Source organism: Carassius carassius, chromosome 30 (assembly GCF_963082965.1).
Source record: "Carassius carassius chromosome 30, fCarCar2.1, whole genome shotgun sequence".
In the NCBI taxonomy this organism is placed as follows: Eukaryota; Metazoa; Chordata; class Actinopteri; order Cypriniformes; family Cyprinidae; genus Carassius; species Carassius carassius.
The window spans coordinates 6,893,210-6,913,636 of record NC_081784.1 but is presented as its reverse complement, the minus strand read 5'-3'; the positions used below and the strand labels follow the sequence as shown (position 1 = coordinate 6,913,636).

At 41.1% G+C, this 20,427-nt stretch overlaps 1 protein-coding gene across 1 annotated transcript; it reads left to right on the top strand.

Annotated features, from left to right (window-relative positions):
• Positions 1-13,568: 13,568 nt before the first annotated feature.
• Positions 13,569-15,254, top strand: LOC132111102 (G-protein coupled receptor 4-like). The gene is made up of 2 exons (XM_059518272.1): positions 13,569-13,622; positions 14,118-15,254. The coding sequence occupies exon 2, from the start codon at positions 14,165-14,167 to the stop codon at positions 15,176-15,178; it is 1,014 nt and encodes a 337-aa protein (XP_059374255.1). The 5' UTR covers positions 13,569-13,622; positions 14,118-14,164; the 3' UTR covers positions 15,179-15,254.
• Positions 15,255-20,427: the final 5,173 nt, after the last annotated feature.

Genomic DNA, 20,427 nt, shown 5'->3' with positions numbered 1-20,427 from the left:
CTTTACAAGTTGCCTCACATTCACCCATTCACACACTCATTCATACACCGACTGCGGGGTAAGCCCTTCAAGGCACCATCCAGCTCGTCGGGAGCAGCTGGGGTTAGGTTTCTTGCTCAAGGACACCTCGACACTTGGTCAGGTGGAGCTGGGGATTGAACCACCAACCTTCCGGTTTGTAGACAACCTACATGAACCACTGAGCCACTGCTGCCCCGTCCTTCTTGGTCTGAGGATCAGAGATGGACACAGAAGGCCAGTGTTGAGACCCATGCTCCTCCCCCACCTGCGGGTAAGGGTAAGAGGAATCACGGGTCAAAGGAAGGTAGGCAAGACCGAAGGTATGTGACCCAGATGAGGCATCAGTTCTTTCGTCCAAGTCAGAGTCATACTTGAGTATCTACTCATTCCCTTTGGGGGTTTTTACCTGTGCCCTTATCTTCCCCTTCCTAATTCCCCTCTAACCACCAGCTCTTCACCTGTCCGTGGTTATGTGGGAACTTCTTGCATAACAGTCTCCTATGCTGGACCTATGATGTGTTTGGTTGGTTCTATGGTTCATAGTAACCACCTTACTGATGGTCCAGACTAAATGGAGACACCCCTTGAGCGGGGTTCCAGCGCAGGAACCAGAGTGTGTAAGTATGATCCATTCTACATATACACACATATATATGTATTAAATTGCTGGTGGTTATATGTGTATTAATCCTCTGTGAGTTTTCTTTGTAGGGCTCAACTGCAATGTTTACTACACACGTTGATATTATGTTCTGCCGGTATGATAGCCCTGATATCATGCCCCAGGTCATAGGTTTCTGCAGGAGCCTTCTTGATCATCAGGCCCGGCACGGTACTGCAAAGAATTTCCTGTATGTCCAGCCAGGTCACCCTGAGGGGCTTCCTGGTCACCTGGACATCCCTTCTTGCTGACGCATCGAGCGGGAAGTAGAGGTGGCATCTGCGAGAATCTTTTTGTATATGCTGTCTCAGGTAATGCTCCCCTCACCAGAGGTTTGTAGATTTGAGCTTGCCCCTCCCGTATGGTTCGGCACTTCTGCGATGCTTAGAAAGCTTTAAGTACACACGCTAAGCTCTGTGTACTTTCTGAAATCCATATGGTGGTGAGTGTGCACGTTGAACTCTTTGCACACTTTCTAACATCCACATAAGTGGTAAGTGAGCATGCAAGACTCTGCACACTTTCTGAAATCCTGTACGGTAAGGGTTACGTGCTCAGCTTTGTTCCCTTTCTTTGAGTTGGTTAGACCTTGGTTCCTTGGGCTCCACTCAGCCATTGCGTCTTTATTAATACAGTTGAAGCATCGCTTCCCTCAACATGAAGGGCTATTTGGGCGGTTCTTGTAGTAGTTTAGCAAAAGGGTTGCATATGATTGCGCTACTTTCTTCCTGAATTCGGAGTTCTCCTTTGCCGTGAGACTGAAATCTCTGTATTTCCCCCAGAGCACTCCAGCATTACACCATAGATTGAATTGATGACTCTAAAACATATCGTTTTGGGATGCACCATTCCATCTATTAGCTGGTTTGAAGTGAATGACGTGTTCTCCCGGTGCCTATTTATCTATAGACTCACCGGTAGTGACGTCAAGGGCTGTCACTGGCCAACTTGTTGGTGTTTTTTTCAATGTATGCTTCTGACATGGGTCACGACGAGGTGTTCCCCATAGTGACCCCTAGAGGACGCAGTGTCTTGTTTCCTATTCAGGGTTACATGGTTACATTCTTAACCTGAGACATTTTTCTTTTAATCTGATTTTAAAAACGTAGTGAATTAAAAACATGTTTGCAGCTTGTATTTGAGTAATGACATAATTATTCAGGAGTGACATCTTTGTGACTTTATATCTTGGTACAAATACAGAAATCAGTATGATAATATCTTAATTCCAGAGTAGTGGCTAGCTCATGTTGGCAAGTAAATTTTTAATACAGTGTTTAAACAAATCAAATTATAATGTTTCATTAACTAACATTGACAATAATTAATAAATGTAAAAATACATTACACATTGTTATTGTTAATTAGCATGCATTAAGCTAATGCATTAACTAAAACATTTCTCTTAATTTCTAACTTTTGCAATGGAATATTGCAGTGATTACGCTGGCTATTGGACACTATGTCATAAAATGTCATAAAGCAGAAGTTGTATTTCGTTGCCATAAAGCAGAAGTTGGATTGGAATTTCTCTACTTAATCTGTTCTCTAAAGAAAGAGAGTTTGACTTTCAACACACTATTTTTAGAAAGTGCAACATAATTTCTCCATCAACAGGACTAATGGTAGATTCCTTTTTTTCTTGCTAGTTTTTATGAAGTAATGCCATTTTTTCCCTGCTGTATTCAGTGTTATAGTTTACATTGTGTGTGTGTGTGTGTGTGTGTGTGTTTAATGTTAAATATGACTTGCAAGTGTCATATTTAACTGTTTAAGTGTATATTGCGTATGTCAATGTTTATTTATAGAAATTTCTTTATTTTATTTTTCCATTTATTTGCAGAGAGGACACTTTAATTAACTTCCTATGAAGATAAAACAAACACAGCATTCCGAGTTCCTTAGAGTAGTTGTAAATATCAAATCTGTAAAGTCCTCCACAACCCATTAATGCATGCAGAAGCTTTTGTAAATATTCATAAGGACATTTACAAAGAAAATGAGGTTTCAGAGTAATTCCAGTGAGATAAATGAACCTGAACAGACAGCATGATATAACGAGAACAGTCAATGAATCAAGGCCATCAAAACATTCCTCCATCCTTTTTACTTTTATGTGTTTTCAGAACTCCTTTAGAATTGCATGTGGAATTGAATTACTTTTGCAAAACAAAATGAGTTATCTTGCAGAATGGCCAAGCTGATCTTTTCCATTTCAAATATAGGTGAATCTCCTAAACATCTTTTGTTTTAGACAGAAGAAAATTTCCACCATAAAAGTGTGTTAATAATGACAGAATTGGAATTTGGAGATCTTTAACTTAAATCTCCTTTTGTGTTGAAATTCAGTTATAACTTCTGCATTGGTTTTCATGTAATATATCAAAAAACCAAACAATGGAAAAACTTTCCATGCACATTCATGATGCTAAATATGAAAAAGTTTAAAGAGGAGAATTTTTTTTAAGAAGAAATAAATAGACCATTTTTCAAGCTATTAAAAGGTATTAAATAAAAATAACAACAGGAGGGTTAAATGTAAAATAACAATACAGCTGAATCTTAAAGCTTAACAGTTAGTTTTTAGATCATGAAGACTGACATTACTGCATGTTCATAATTCAGTTAAATGTTCAATGATTCCATATATTTCCATGTTCCATCTAGACATTTAAAGTAAAATGATCAGAACACCCCGACTTTTAGCAGAACAGCGACCAAATAAAATGGGTCACCATGAGAAGTCCCAGCAAAGCATACCTATAAAATCACTATGTCAAAGTCACCGTGAACAAGCCCTTTCCTCTGCCAGCATTTTCATTTACGTCTTGCAAGCGGCCTTGTAACAAATGTGGAGGCAGAATTCTCTGCAAGTGCATTTTGTCATGCTGTTTTCTTTAGGCCAGATCCCACTGGTTCACTGAGTGCTCATGCATCAACTACAATTTCACCTCTTATGTATTGCATGCAAGCAGCCCCTGCAGATGGGACCTCCGGAGGTAGAGCGCTTACAGTTTGTGCATGAATCACCAAGGCCATTGTGTCACAGCATTAAGATCACCTGCAATGGGTTTATTTAACAGGTCTGGCCACAGATGAATGTTAAACCTCTGCTAAATTGCTTTAATCCATGTAAATTCAATCATTCAGCATACAAAGACACACCAGTGACCTTTCAATACAACAGCAGAAAGCAATCACCGTATTGATTTGCTAATTACGGAGAAAAAAATCACTTACCTGTGTACTAAATCATCGATGTATGTTAATAACACGAGTCCATCTGTTGGGCTGAGGAAATAAAGTTCCAGGGTATTATGATATTGCATTATCTCCAGACATCGATGACTTTTTATAAAATCTCTGAAAGCTTTGGTATTGATTGAGTGAAGGACACGATTATGACAGAAGGATGCTGTGCACTGTGCTTGTTTTTTCCTCCCCGGGAACATATTGCTTTGTTTTTTTGCTCCAACTGCATTTGGCCAGTTCTGACACTTAAACCAAGCTGTGTACATCGACGGAGCTGCGCCTTGACATATTGTAAGTCTTTACAGTGTAGAAATCAATAGTTTTATTGAAAGTTCACTCCTCTTAGGGTTATTTTCTGTTGCCTATTGATCTGCAGGTGAATGAACTCCAAACGAACAGCTAACTGCTTTTAGGTCGGATGTCGGCGGTGCCAGTTCTGACAGTTATACACTTGTGCGATGTTGTGTCGGCAAAATTGCATCGAAATCTGTGGCTGGCAAATAGCATTCTTTTACTACATCTACTTTAAATTTATGCATTTGGGTTTTACCTGTTAACTTGCTTATTAAATACATTAATATATTGAATAAACAATGCATTATAACACACTTCTGCATTGGAACAATATTTATTATAAGAACTTTGATTTAAAAATTAAGAAACGTCTCTAGGTTACGTATGTAACCCTAGTTCCTCGAGGGAACGAGACGCTGCGTCGAAGCGCTTTGGGGAACGCGTTTAGCGTACGCGACTCTGAATATCGTGTGTAATCAGTCCAATGGAAGGGCGTGACGTCACCGACGTGGTGACGTAAGCGACCAGGAAGCTATAAAAGCACGTGCCACGCAGCTGGCGTCAGCTTCGAGTACCAGCAAGTGCCGGCAGGGGTGCCGGGGGTATGGCTCCGAGACGCAGCGTCTCGTTCCCTCGAGGAACTAGGGTTACATACGTAACCTAGAGACGTTCCTCTTCAGGAACTCGAGCTGCGTCGAAGCGCTTTGGGGAACGAGTCCTAACGCCGCCAGACTACCAAACCCCTGCCTGGTGTGTATCCGAAGAGCACAGCTCAGGACAGGAGGACAGAAGCGCCTGGAGTGACTGGCATATCTAGGCCATAGAACCTAACAAATGTAGAGGGCGTGGACCACCCCGCAGCGTTGCAGATGTCCAGCATGGATACACCTGCTAAGAAGGCCTTAGAGGCCGCCATACCCCGAGTAGAGTGAGCCTTGGCTCCCGACAGCGGGGGATGACCAGAGGACTCATAGGTGACGTTGATAGCCTCGACTATCCAACGACTAATAGTCTGCTTAGAAGCAGGAGAACCCCTCTTGGGGGGACCGTAGCACACAAGCAATTGGTCAGTTTTTCTCCACAGGGCAGCTCTGTGGACGTATGCGTCCAGTGCTCGAACCGGACACATACAGTTTAGCTTCGCCTGGTCGGGCTCCCGAAAGGGAGGAGGACAGAAGGCCTGCAGCACTACAGGTCGTGGTGTAACAGAGGGAACCTTGGGAACATATCCCGCTCGAGGGTATATGAACGCTTTAGTCATGCCTGGTGCAAACTCAAGATAAGAAGGGGCCATCGAGAGGGCCTGAAGATCTCCTACTCTCCGCAGAGAGGTAATAGCCAACAGAAAAGAGGTTTTAAGTGTGAGATGTCTGTCTGAGATATCTTGAATAGGTTCAAACGGGGGTTTGCACATAGCCTCTAACACCACAACCAAGTCCCACGGGGGAATACGGGACCGTACTGGAGGTCTCAGCCTCAGTGCACCGCAGAGGAAACGTGTAACTAGGGGGTGTCTTCCCAGAGACTGACCGTCGAGAAGGGTGTGGTAGGCCGCAATGGCCGCCACGTAGACCTTCAGAGTAGAGTGGGTCAACCCTGCAGAGAGCCTAGCCTGTAGAAACTCCAGAACTGTACCAACTGGGCAGTTTGCTGGGTCTAGCTGGCGGTCTCTGCACCATGAAGTGAAAAGCCTCCACTTCAGGGCGTACAGTTTCCTCGTAGAGGGAGCTCTGGATTGGAGTAGGGTCTCCACAACCTCAGTTGAGAGACCGGCTGCTACCAGTTGTGCCCCCTCAGGGGCCACACCCACAGCTTCCACAACTCCGGGCGAGGTGAATTATCGTGCCCTGCGCCTGTGAGAGTAGGTCTGTCCTGATCGGTATCTCCCACGGAGAGCCGTCGAGGAGCGAGACTAGATCTGAGAACCATACTCGGCCCGGCCAGAACGGGGCTACTAATAACAGACGGACCCCGTCCCGGCGTACTCTCGCCAGAACTCCCGGAAGCAGAGCGTTAGGGGGAAAAGCGTACAGATGAAGCCTCGGCCAGGTCTGTACCATAGCGTCCAGTCCCAGAGGAGCTGGATGAACTAGAGAGAACCAGAGGGGACATTGTGACGTCTCCTGAGTCGCAAAAAGGTCTACTTGAGCCCTGCCAAACACTCTCCATATCTGATCTACCACCCGTGGGTGAAGTCTCCATTCCCCGGGCCTCGGCCCCTGCCTCGACAGTATGTCTGCTCCCATATTTAACTTCCCAGGAATATATACTGCTCTTAATGAGAGGAGTTTGTTCTGGGACCACACCAGGATCTGGTGCGCCAGCTTGTACAAAGGGCGCGAATGCAGACCGCCCTGGTGGTTGATGTAAGAGACCACTGACGTGTTGTCGGTGCGCACCAACACATGGTGACCTCTCAGGTCTGGGAGGAAGTGCTTCAGTGCACGATAAACTGCTAGCATTTCTAGACAATTGATATGCCACGTTAGATGGCGATCGCTCCACAGACCACGGGCAGGGTGGCCACTCATGACCGCACCCCAGCCGGTGAGGGACGCGTCCGTCGCTAGTGTCACACGGCGACAAGGAGCTCCCAGCACCGGGCCCTGATTCAAGAACCAAGGTTTCTTCCACATGTCTAAGGCACGGAGGCAGCGCCGCGTGACCTTGATAGTGCGAAGCGGATTGCCCCTCTGGGAAAATCCCTTGGTCTTGAGCCACCACTGTAGGGGTCTCATGTACAGCAGGCCAAGAGGTATCACGTTGGACGCAGCTGCCATCAGACCCAACAATCTCTGAAATTGTTTGACAGTGAGTGACTGGCCTTCTCTGACTCTCTTGACTGAGATGAGGATCGACTCGATACGAGCAGGGGACAATCGTGCCTGCATCACGGTCGAATCCCATACTACGCCTAGATAGGTGGTTCTCTGAGCCGGAGAAAGTACACTCTTCTTGGCGTTCAGTCTCAAACCCAGCTCCCCCATATGTGCGAGAACGACATCTCGATGTCGAACCGCAATCTGCTCTGACTGAGCTAAAATCAACCAATCGTCGATATAATTGAGAATGCGGATGCCCTGCGTGCGCAGGGGGGCCAGAGCCGCATCTACACACTTTGTGAACGTGCGGGGTGAGAGTGCGAGGCCAAAGGGAAGTACTCGATATTGGTAGGCTTCGCCCCCGAAAGCGAACCTCAGAAACTTCCTGTGTTGAGGAAGGATGGATATATGAAAATATGCGTCTTTGAGATCTATCGTGACAAACCAGTCCTCGGACCTGATCTGAGCTACAACATGCTTGATTGTGAGCATTCTGAACTTCAGTCTCATAACTGAACGATTTAAGACCCTCAAGTCTATAATCGGACGCAGCCCCCCATCCTTCTTTGGAACTATGAAATACCGGCTGTAAAATCCGGACTCCCTGTCCTGAGGAGGGACCACCTCGATGGCCCCCTTCTCTAATAGGGTTTCCACTTCCTGTTCCATAACCAGACCCTGCCCGGGGCCCACTATCGTGTGAACGACCCCATTGAATATAGGCGGCACGGAGCCGAACTGAATGCGGTAGCCTTTTTCTACTATATGCAGGAACCAGCGAGATACATTTGGCAGTAGTTTCCACGCTGCTAAATAATCTACTAAGGGAATCAGTCTCTCGAGACTGACCTCTGGTGTAAGAGACCCCCGCAGGGGCGGCGAGCGTCCCAGCCCCGCTACGCGCACGGGCGGAGGATACTGAGAACGATGCTCGCCCGGGGCCGCTGCGCCCTGGAGCACTGGCAGGGTTGGCAGAACGACCCCTAGACACGCACCAGCCTGACCTGCAGCCGCATACCCTTTGCCCACCAAAGCCGAAGTTGTTCTTAGTGGCTTTGAGGGCAATGCCGGGGCCTTCAGAGACGATGCCGCGCCAGGGGACAGATAGCTCGCAAGCGTCTGTTCCACCCGGGGCATCGCTCTATAACTGTGCTCTCCCATCCCCACTACATTTCCGTAGTAATCAGACGAGGGGATGTAGAGGCGGGCCGAGAATGGACGTTTCCACGACCTGGCGATCTCTTCATGCAGGTCGGGAAAGAATGGAAGGCCCCGGCTGGGAGGTGGCTGACTCGCGCGCAGGAAGCGTTCATCCAGCTTGCTTCTCTGCGGTTCGGTAGACTTTTCGGCGGGCCAATCGATACTTAATTTGGCCACCGCGCGAGTAACCACCTCTAAGAGCTCCTCATACTGTAGCGAGTGGGGTGGCGAATCCCTATCGAGCGACTCCACATCGACCTCCTCGGAGGAAGAGAGGCGGAGCGTCGATCCCTCACCCTGAGTGGAAGGAACCGCTGTGCGTGCTTCCGACTCTAGGGATTGGGTGCCGGATCTGGCAGAAGTGGAAGGAGATAGGGACTGGCCCGTCTCCATTCCCTCTACCAGATCGACTTGCGAACCCCACGAGTGCAGCCGCCGTTCTGCCTCGGCAGAAGCGGGACCAGCACTGTGGGGAACGCTGGCGAAGGCCCCCTCCTCGAAGAGGGCCCTCCGGGAACGAAGCAGCCGCACCGACATTCGCTCACAGTGCGGGCAGTCGGCCCCCTCGAGAGCCGACTCAGCGTGCTTCGAACCCAGGCAAACCACGCACAGGTTGTGTGTATCCCCACCCGTTATATATCTCGGGCAGGGAGGAACACACAGCCTATAACGCGATTTGGAATCGCCATCTGAGTGCTTAACTTTCGCCTTGCTTTTTGGCATGTCTAGGAGCTCTTTTAACTGGACAGACAACAGTAAATAAGACTCACAAGACGGACAAATGACATTCACACACAGAGCGCTTGCTGAAAGACGCGAAGCTGACGCCAGCTGCGTGGCACGTGCTTTTATAGCTTCCTGGTCGCTTACGTCACCACGTCGGTGACGTCACGCCCTTCCATTGGACTGATTACACACGATATTCAGAGTCGCGTACGCTGAACGCGTTCCCCAAAGCACTTCGACGCAGCTCGAGTTCCTGAAGAGGAACTTGATAATTTTACATTACTCTGATAGTGGGTAGGAAAAGAAAGTGATAAAAAGTACAAATATATTACTTGCTAACAATAAACATTTTATTAATTTCCATTGACTTTGGTAAGTAACAATATAAAAGCCAATTATATATTTTTACAAACATGTTTTTTATAATATCACACTTTTTTCTCTCATATTGTGGAAATATATAGCTGCCTTTATATTTTATGACATTGTGATATTTTATGATCACCTTATTTGGGGGTCATTGGCATAAAAAACTTTGAAAAACCCTGAATTTATTATTATCTGTTGGTGTGTTCTTTAAAGATTGAACCCATGACTTTAACAGGTAATGCCATTCCTCTTTTCAAAGGACCTGTGGACATTATTCAAAGACCCCCACTAGAAATCACTATATGAAATGTACAATAACTGTACAATTTATTCATCCATTCTAAAGGCTGAGCCAAACATCTGCTTCAATTCCAGAGGCTGCTTGAGGAGATCCCTCAGGCTGGACTCACCAACAGCCCTAAGAAATGCCACTTCAGTCTGCTTGAAGAGTGTTACCAAAATTCTAGATCAACTGGGAACTGATAAAACCTTCAAAATCAGACAGAAGCACTGCAGTATTATACAACCCGAATTCTGGAAAAGTTGGGACGTTTTTTTAAATTTTAATAAAATGAAAACTAAAGGAATTTCAAATCACATGAGCCAATATTTTATTCACAATAGAACATAGATAACGTAGCAAATGTTTAAACTGAGAAATTTTACACTTTTATCCACTTAATTAGCTCATTTAAAATTTAATGCCTGCTGCAGGTCTCAAAAAAGTTAGCACGGGGGCAACAAATGGCTAAAAAAGCGAGCAGTTTTGAAAAGATTCAAATGGGAGAACATCTAGTGATTAATTAAGTTAATTGATATCAGGTCTGTAACATGATTACAGACCTGATATGAAAGACTGCGTAAAAAAATTGTGGAAAACTTTAAAAACAATGTTCCTCAACGTCAAATTGCAAAGGCTTTGCAAATCTCATCATCTACAGTGCATAACATCATCAAAAGATTCAGAGAAACTGGAGAAATCTCTGTGCGTAAGGGACAAGGCTGGAGACCTTTATTGGATGCCCGTGGTCTTCGGGCTCTCAGATGACACTGCATCACTCATCGGCATGATTGTGTCAATGACATTACTAAATGGGCCCAGTAATACTTTCAGAAACCACTGTCGGTAAAAACAATCCGCCGTGCCATCAGCAGATGCCAACTAAAGCTCTATCATGCAAAAAGGAAGCCATATGTGAACATGGTCCAGAAGCGCCGTCGTGTCCTGTGGGCCAAGGCTCATTTAAAATGGACTATTTCAAAGTGGAATAGTGTTTTATGGTCAGATGAGTCCAAATTTGACATTCTTGTTGGAAATCACGGACGCCGTGTCCTCCGGGCTAAAGAGGAGGGAGACCTTCCAGCATGTTATCAGCGTTCAGTTCAAAAGCCAGCATCTCTGATGGTATGGGGGTGCATAAGTGCATATAAGCTGCATGGGCAGCTTGCATGTTTTGGAAGGCTCTGTGAATGCTGAAAGGTATATAAAGGTTTTAGAGCAACATATGCTTCCCTCCAAACAACGTCTATTTCAGGGAAGGCCTTGTTTATTTCAGCAGGACAATGCAAAACCACATACTGCAGCTATAACAACAGCATGGCTTCGTCGTAGAAGAGTCCGGGTGCTAACCTGGCCTGCCTGCAGTCCAGATCTTTCACCTATAGAGAACATTTGGCGCATCATTAAACGAAAAATACGTCAAAGACAACCACGAACTCTTCAGCAGCTGGAAATCTATATAAGGCAAGAACGGGACCAAATTCCAACAGCAAAACTCCAGCAACTCATAGCCTCAATGCCCAGACGTCTTCAAACTGTTTTGAAAAGAAAAGGAGATGCTACACCATGGTAAACATGCCCCGTCCCAACTATTTTGAGACCTGTAGCAGAAATCAAAATTGAAATGAGCTCATTTTGTGCATAAAATTGTAAACTTTCTCAGTTTAAACATTTGCTATTTTATCTATGTTCTATTGTGAATAAAATATTGGCTCATGTGATTTGAAAGTCTTTTAGTTTTCATTTTATTAAAATTTAAAAAATGTCCCAACTTTTCCGGAATTCGGGTTGTACTTCCAGGCTTGCGAGTATGAATTATGTATGTCATTTCCACAGGCAGGCCGGTTACCATCAGTGCCTCATGCCTTGGTTTTCAAAGTATATCATCTCTCCTCTTAAGTGTGACTAGTAATGGACAGCAAGAAAAATACTATGAACATCTAAGGTAGAGCCAGCTTTTAGCTTCCTAAAAAAAACATCCAACTGTTTTTTAATGCTCCAAGCTTTAATCTACCCTTCACTCTCCATGTTCACGCTTTCCATGAAGATGATGCCATTCACTGTCTGACACCAGCATTGTACACATCTTTGAGATCACTTTACCGATTTCTTGACACATGAACAGACAGTCTTTGTCCCAGTGTTTAACACATGCCTTCAAATCAAAGCTTTAAATAACTTTTACGAAAAAGACGTTTATTCAAGTGTGCTATTAGTATACTTATTTTAAACTAAAATAGGAAAGTATGCTTTTAGTTGACTTTTTATGTACTTCTCAGAAATGGGCTTTATATACTTCTCAGAAATACACTTAAAATGACATTTAAGTATACTTGACTTTTACTTAAAAAAAGTCTAAATATATTTGAATACACTTCTTCTCCTAGAATCCGTGTTTTCATTATTTTATGGTAGAGAGCGCCAGTACACATCTTCTGTACAGAATTTCCAAAAAAAAAAAAACACAAGTGAAGAAGAAAAATAAACACCAGATACTAACACATGTAACACGATCATCAGACATGAAACAGCACCAAAACTGTAACATTATGGAATAAAATGTCAACCGATGAAGAGGTAATAATTACAGTCAAGCTCTCAGGTGTTGATCGACTCCATCTATACATTTTGATTATCATTCTGAATTCAATTCATAGACTTGTTTCAGCTTTTTGTTTAAAATGTTATTTCTTTATTACTTTATTTTTTTTATGAAACTTACACACATTAAAGTGTTTAAAAAAGAATGCTTGAAGCTAAAATAGTATGTTTTTGTTTACAAGCAAATACCCTGATCTTTATTTGGATGTTTTGTATGTTCAGATATGCATATAACAAAAGATATGAAAATTAAAACCTAAATAGGGACATAGTAGTATACTTAAAGTATGACATAAAGTTCACTTAAAGAAAAGTTATGAGTATGCTTACAGTATAAAACTACTAAACTAGTAGTTTATGGAGACTATACTACAAAGTGTAAAAAATATTTAATTAGTAAACTATCAGTATACATATAAGTTAATTTTTAGTATAATTGCATTACAAACTACAAACATAGATGTAAACTAGTTGTGTACTCAAAATTTGCTACTGTTATACTTAAAAGTATAGTTGAAAGTATATTTTTATATACTAGAAAGTGGGCCAATTTAGTCCCAAGGAGTATTGAAACAGTACACTCACAAGTATACTAGTAGAACACTGATATTTGTATACTTGCTACATAAAGTATACTTAATAACATAAACTTGAAGTATACTACTCTTTGGTAAGGGAAAGCTTCTTCAAATGCCCTTTTCAATAAAATTCTTAGTTATTTTACAAGGACCAGGTCTAAATTGTAAATGAATCAAATTAATGCAATTAATGAAATTATGGATTATAAATATTCATTTTGTATGTAAAACTAATTATTTTTATGCAAAAACAGTGCCTTTAATATTGAGCATTTTTACAGTGGCAAGGGTAACTGCTCTGTAGTTTAAAGTTGACTTTTACATGCTAAATTCACATTTTGTGTCAGAAATGTCCAAGGTGACCATTGCATTAGTCAATGTAAAATGAAAACTAAACAGCATTTTTATGTCCTAAAATATTTTTGTAATTATTTCATTTCTAAATTCATTTATTTTTTTTGCCTGCATACAGTATATGGCTCATATTTGGTTTTGTTGTTCTTTTTTTATTGGTTGTCTAGTATCTAGAACAACAGTTCTTATTTACTGGCAAACACGACATAGCCAAAAAAAACAAAAGGTCAGGATGTTGGTTAAATGTTGGCTAAGCCATCCAGGATGTAAAGTCATATCCTCCTGACACATTTCTTCTGGTAAGTTAGTTGATGTTAGTCATGCGCTGAGCTTATGTACACTGAAATGTGCTTATTTTTATGCTTTTTATGTTTTCCCTGCATCATATGAGGTCATGTTCCTGTAGGACAACAGTTCAACAGTTACTTAATGAAAAATTCACGTTTCTTATCAGAACATATTAGGTAAGTATATATTTCAGATTTATTCATATTTATCTTTTGGAATTAGGTTATTTATTTACCAAGTGCAATGTAGTTTATCTAGGCACTAAATGTGCTAAAATAGTCTTGCATCACAAAATACGTATTCTCATGAGATCACGTTGAATTAAATCACACTAATAAACACATTTGATCTTATGGGACTGATAAAAAGGAAACACGCATACTGGTGCAAAAATAAACAGCTTGAATGGTTAGGTAAAAGCATCTGTCAAATGCATAAATGTAAATTTTGTGAAGCATATTTGTGCTTTACCTGATTTGAATGATTCCAAATGAGAACTGGGAAATAAAATGTTGCAATTCATTCTTAGCAAATTCCTAGTGTTTTGAAATACTTGTTCTGAAAAGTTTTATTTCCTGTGTATAAGGTTGCATATATTTAGTCAGTGCTTCATTTATAAATGAAACTTACATAAAATGTTGCTAATGGCACTAGTTTTGTTTTGCGAATAGGATTCAAATCCATATAAAGAACACAAGAACACTCATATAGGCACAAGATGAAGAACCACTTCAATGTTAGTGCCCTCACCAGCCTGAGCGTTCCTGTGACTCTGGGAAATGCTTGTGGAATTGATTTCAGTCAAGATGGCATCTTCCTTCCCGTCCTGTATGGAATCTTCTTCATCATCGGCACCCCTTTAAATCTGCTGGCACTCTTTGGGCTCTACAAACTCATCCAGTCGGAGAACGTTCTTCCAGTTTACGTCATCAACCTTCTGATCGCAGACCTGATTCAACTTCTGACTTTGCCTTTATGGATAGATTACTATGCCAATGGACACATTTGGCGCTTCGGACCCCAGAGCTGTCAGTTCATGGGTTTGTTTTTTTACATTAGCATTTATTCAGGCATCTTCTTCATGTGTATCATTGCTCTAGAACGTCACCTGGCCATCGCTAGACCTCTCAGTTTCAAGTATCTCCGTAACTTGAAGTTTGCTCGCTGGATAGCACTCAGCATTTGGATTCTAATTGCGGTGCCACCTGCCATTGCGTTAAACAAACTCTTTCCCAAGCAGGAAAATTACACTCTTTGTATCGAGAAGTATCCCTCAGAGGGCAGTTTTATCACCTACAGGCTAATTACTCTGCTTTTGTCCTTCATCATTCCCCTGAGCTTCATTGTTGGTCTCCATAGAGAGACTGTCCGCTCGCTGATGGCAATCAACTCGCTTTTATCCGAGGAGAAGAGAAGTATCAGGGGTCTGCTCACTCTTCTGGTGGCCGTATTTGTCACGGTGCTGGGACCCTATCATTTCATCGGCTGTTTGAAGTACGTCGGACTGCTGATACACAACAGTCCGTGTGTTTGGGAAAAGGCTATGTTTATGCCCTATCAGTTAGGACGAGGCCTTCTGAGCCTTAACAGTTTGCTGGATCCTGTGTTTTACATCTTTCTCCGCAGAGACTTTCGTGCTACCGCTGGGAAGTACTTGCCTTGCCTGAGGAGAGTGAGGAACAGATCGTATCGAACAGAGAAAGTGACAAGCTCTACTCTAGACTGTTCTTAAAGATTTCCTCCTGGTTATGTATTTGAAATACACTTTGGACAAAGAACTAAGAAACTATGCCAAACTCATACAAAAGGCCCTTTATTTAGATCTATCGTGGCGCCTTCATCTAAGACAAATGAATTAGCATCATTGCTCATTCTTAATTAGAAGACATATGGCATTGCTATACTTTTAGTTAGCCTTGCTTGCTCCTGACTTTTGTTTTTCTGTTGAGCATTTCCACATCTGCACTGCTGGACTGATTTTTATTTTATTTAAATGTATCTTTTTTTTTATCTTAGTTTAGTTTAGTTATCTGTCAGTCATTTCCATGTTAACACTTCGGGATTTAAATGAACAGTTTTATTCTATTTCATTATGGTCTTAGCAATAAACTCAGTATAGTGTAAAAATTGCATTTTAAATAGAAAGTTTTACATCAGCCAAATTTGTCTTTTTTCACATTTATATTTTCATTGACAAAAAAAAAACATTATTTTATTTTATTTTGCTTTACATTTTAGTTTATTTCATTCATTTTAATATTATTTAAATTATTTACTCTCTGTTTGTTTATCTCTCAAATAGATGTACTTTATGTACGTCCTTTTTTACACGCACACACTGCAGATCCTATTTCAGGTGCAAAACTGAAACCACGGCTAGACAAATACATGTGCATCTTACTTATAACCATCCTCAACAATTATATTTCTTTTTTTATCTATATAACGTAATGCATAACTTCTGAATATTTTGATGGGATGTCTGAGACATTTGGGATTGATGTTGCTTGTATAAATCTTCCTGAATAAATTCTTATTTTAACTTAGTTTAGTTTAATCTTGTATCAGTAAAACAAATATTATTTAATTTCATTATTTATTTAATTCTATTTTTTCTTTAACTCAGGAGAGTTGCTGAAGAGTTGGGACTCTGTGCTTTCTTGTAGTGCCATCAGTCAACTAACACTGTCATTACTTTCTTTTATTTTGACTCCAATGTAATTCGTCACCAAATCTGGAATGTCAGATTTCAACTTACATACAGACAGCATTCTCTAAGTGTTAAATTTATGTAGATTCAGACAACAAAAAAAAAAAAAAAAAAAAAAGAACCCACATTATGCCCACATGAGCAAGTGTTTCGTATTCACAGGAAGCTGAGGTTTGACCAGTGAAATATGTTCCCATGAGATTTCATGATCAGTATCTGAAACCTCTATTGCCGTGTGAAATGCTAACATGTCCCTTTCCATGTATTTTTGGGATAAATTAAGTTGGCAGACTTTAGATCTCCAACTACAGCATATCTCACTGTGAGATTTTTGTGCCAGAATTAATAATTACACCCACTGCTATCAACTGCAAAAGCAGAGACAGAGCCGTGTCTTGCCAAGGGTCGCAGCTTGCATTTAGGCCATTAGAAATATTCTGCAATTCTAACATTTTATATTGATTTTTATCATTTGCCAACTCTATCTACATACTCACCTCTCAGTTTAATTCAGATGTGTATTGTTATAGGGCAGGGATCGGCAATCTGTGGCTCCCGAACCGCTTGCGCTCTTTCACCTTTCCGCGGTGGCTCCCAGTAGCATACCGCATAGAATTCGCAGGAGAGGTGTTCCCCTGATTTTTCTTAAAACCTAAACTCTTCCCCTGCACTTTTTTGGGCAAGTGTGCTTATGTAGACATTTTTCGAGGTCGAATCTAGAATGAAATTAAAAGAGACAAGATAGTCACAGCATTCTGAATACGTTTTACGTTGATTGTGACAACATACGTGTGTTTTTCAGTTAAGCAGCAATACAGGAACTGAGACATTGTGAAAGTGTTATATCATTGGTTGCTTCCCTCATGGCATCTCGAAAATCTGAACACCTTTGAAAAGCATTGCAATTCAAAGCAAACAATATGTTTACACCAGCCATGTTGTTAATGTGCTGCTTCTTTGACTACATCCTCAAAAGATGTATTGAAGTCTGCATTTGATCATATTTTATAGAAGAGTGAAGGCTGACCAACTTTAACATACCCACGTGCGGTTCTCTCGCTAAAAAAAAAAAACCTGTGGCAGTATTCCACACATCAAATTGTGAAGCTTTCTTTGTGCTTTATATTATCAGATAATAAAAAAAATTTAAAAAAATGCATTAATGTATTATTTGAGCTGCTCCCAAACCACATGTTTTATTATAAATTCAGAATTCTTTCTGACTCTTTATACTTGCTTCTGTACTATGACCTATAAAAAAATTAGAGGTTTATTAGTACAAATATAGATCGTATTCTTTGAACAAGCTTGTTATATTCATGCCGCTATCGCTGTAGCATGCCATACCCAATGGATGGACTTTTAAGGCTTCAGAGAAAATATCAGAGAACTTCTTTAGCACACACAAAATACAGACATCCTTATCATGTGTCCCCTCAGATTTTTGAGCCAAGTGGGTTTTGAACGCAGCTTCCAAAAGATAAAAAATTGCAGAATAATATATATATATCTTTAGTTTTGTTTTTGTTTTTTATTTGACACAATCACATAGGTTTGACGTGGGGCACATCACTATCTGCTAAATTCAAATCTGCGTTTGCTTACTGCCACGGAGCCAGACACATTTTTACAGCCCTGCACATTATAACCAATAACACATGATTCTGTTGAGCTTATGAATGCAGTGGCCAATTTTGAGAGGTTTGTTTATTGTGCAAGTTGCTGACTGAATGGCATTAACTTTTTTCCAGGGGTTTCAGAACAGCTTAATCGAAACTGCATCATCAGGCAGGTGTGGCCTGTATGAGAATCTGCATAGGTCACTGATCATGTGCAGTTGGGGAAAGCCATTTATTTCAAATACCAGTCCTGATCACAGAGGTTTTGTGAACGCCATTGCATAGCTTGTCAGCTAACTATGGGTCTGCATATTAAAGGGGTCCTATTTATATGCTCGTTTTGCTCTCATGCTTGCTGGTTATTATATATTTTACACATTTTTCACATAATTTACATTATTACAATACTGTTCTCCCCAGCCTGGCAAAAACAGCTCAGTTAATTCAGGGCATGATGAAGACCCTCCTTAAAAAAAAAAAGCAATGTAAAAAAATAAAAAAAATAAAACCAATGTAAACTGTTGTTGGTCGGTTCTTCTGACACACTTGCCTACTGTTAGGAATGAGAGATTTCACACACAACTGACTTTAATAGTCCACAGGATGAAACACAATAACATTCAGAACCAAAAAACACAGCCTGAACAGACTCGGGATAAACACACAGGATAATTGTTAAGGCACAGGTGAATGGGATGGGTCGCCGTGATTTTGCCAAGTAAGACATGTTCCCGGATCAACATCTTCTGATGATCCTAGAACAACATTATTGTCCAAAAATATAAACTTAACCCAATCCTTGCCCCTAAACCTAACCTTACCCTTAATGCATTTCTAAAATCAGTGGGAAATGATGGCTGATTACAAGAGTGTAGAAGCCTAAAACAGATATTTCTTGAAAAGTTATATCTCTATTCTGATTGGTTGATTGGAATGTTGTTCCAGGATCGACAAGGATGTTGATCCCGGAACATGTTGTACTTGGTGAAATCACGTTCACCGAATGGGATGACTAATTAATCTAAACAAGGACAGGAAAAAAAAACATATAAGGAAAACCAGGAACAAAGACGGGCAAAACGCAACAAAACAGGTCCGTGATCCTGATAATGCTAAGTCACAAGTAAACCTTGTAACACAAATTCTTGTGTTAGTGAATTATACTAAGCATTTGTCAGTACAACATACTATCCCTATTTCACTTCATTTTTTTAAGGCAATGGGTTTGCATGCTTTTTTTAAGTAAGCCTGACTAATTAAATTCTCCAGTGTAGTTTCTGTGCAGTGGAAATGTGCAGTGGAAATCCCCTCCTCTTGCTCCCACTTGTGCACTCTCTTTATATTCATATTAATCTAAATTAACATCAGAGTGAACCGCCATACAGCCTAGCAGCCATACTCCTTTCCATATGTGAGAGATCTTTGTCCTGTCTCATACACTATAAGACATATCTGAGAAGCAGCTGTAGTGATGCCCGAAACAGTAGTTTGACACATTTGGCCAGAGAGAGAGTGAAGGCTCTGGTTTGAGATTGTAAAATAGGCAAGTAAATAGGATATATCCCCAGTGCTTTTTGATGTCATATTGCTTTTGACTCACATTTGAAAATTTGGTAATTGTTATGCGGGCTGTATAAAAAATCTTTGGGAATTGACTGATCGTAGGTATCAGTCTGTAAAAGACTGTATGTAGGTTACTTGTTTAATTTCATAGAATGAAAAATTACAATTAAATTGTGATGAGCCAAATAATCATGTAATAAAATGTTACAAAATTGAGTGTGCGATTTATTTTATTATTCATATTAATAATAATTAATAATTAATAATAATAACAACATAATCTTTTGGTCATATTTACTATTGACTGCGCAGCTCCGCCTGTCAATGATCTAGCACCACCTCAGCACCTGCGATCAAAATTGTCTGGCTCCCGCCCCTGCTTGGCCACATGTCACTTCACTATCCACAAGCAGTTTTTTAGAGATCCTAGTTACAGTTTCAATCAGAATCCTAACTACCCAGTTAACAATTTTTGGTTTCCAGAACATTCCCTGTTGGTTAGCCAGGAAAAGTTTTCTTCTTACCAGAAGTGTTTTATGGAACTGAGTCCATACATACATATCTCTTGGTAAATAATCTTTTGTTTTGTTTGCATTCAGCGCGTTCAATATACATACAAGCGTATAAAAGAATGACCTGCTGAATTGCATAAATATAGATTTGCTATTGTTCAAAATATATGAGAATGTTCTGTCCTTTAAAGCCCTTTAAACATCACAAACACATGCGCGAGAGTGAGCTGCGGGCCACAGTCGGCCTAGATAAAACTTGCAGATGCTGAGTCTGAGCTGGAGGCGTCACAGGGCAGCCGAGCTCGGGCCAATTACTACATGCTATCTGATAAACCCCGCCCCCGGAAACATGCAACAAAGGGGCGAGGCCATGCTTCGCTACTTTAGAGAAGGGGAAGAAAAATAGAGGTGCACGTAAAAATATATTTATTTGATTCTATTAGATTCACAAGTTTCAAAATGCAATAAAGGTAAATTATGCGATTTTTTCCCCCCAAAAAAGCAGTTAGTTAGACTGCACCCCATAAACACAATCAAGCATACAAAAAAAAAAAAAAACACGTGAACCACCCCTTTA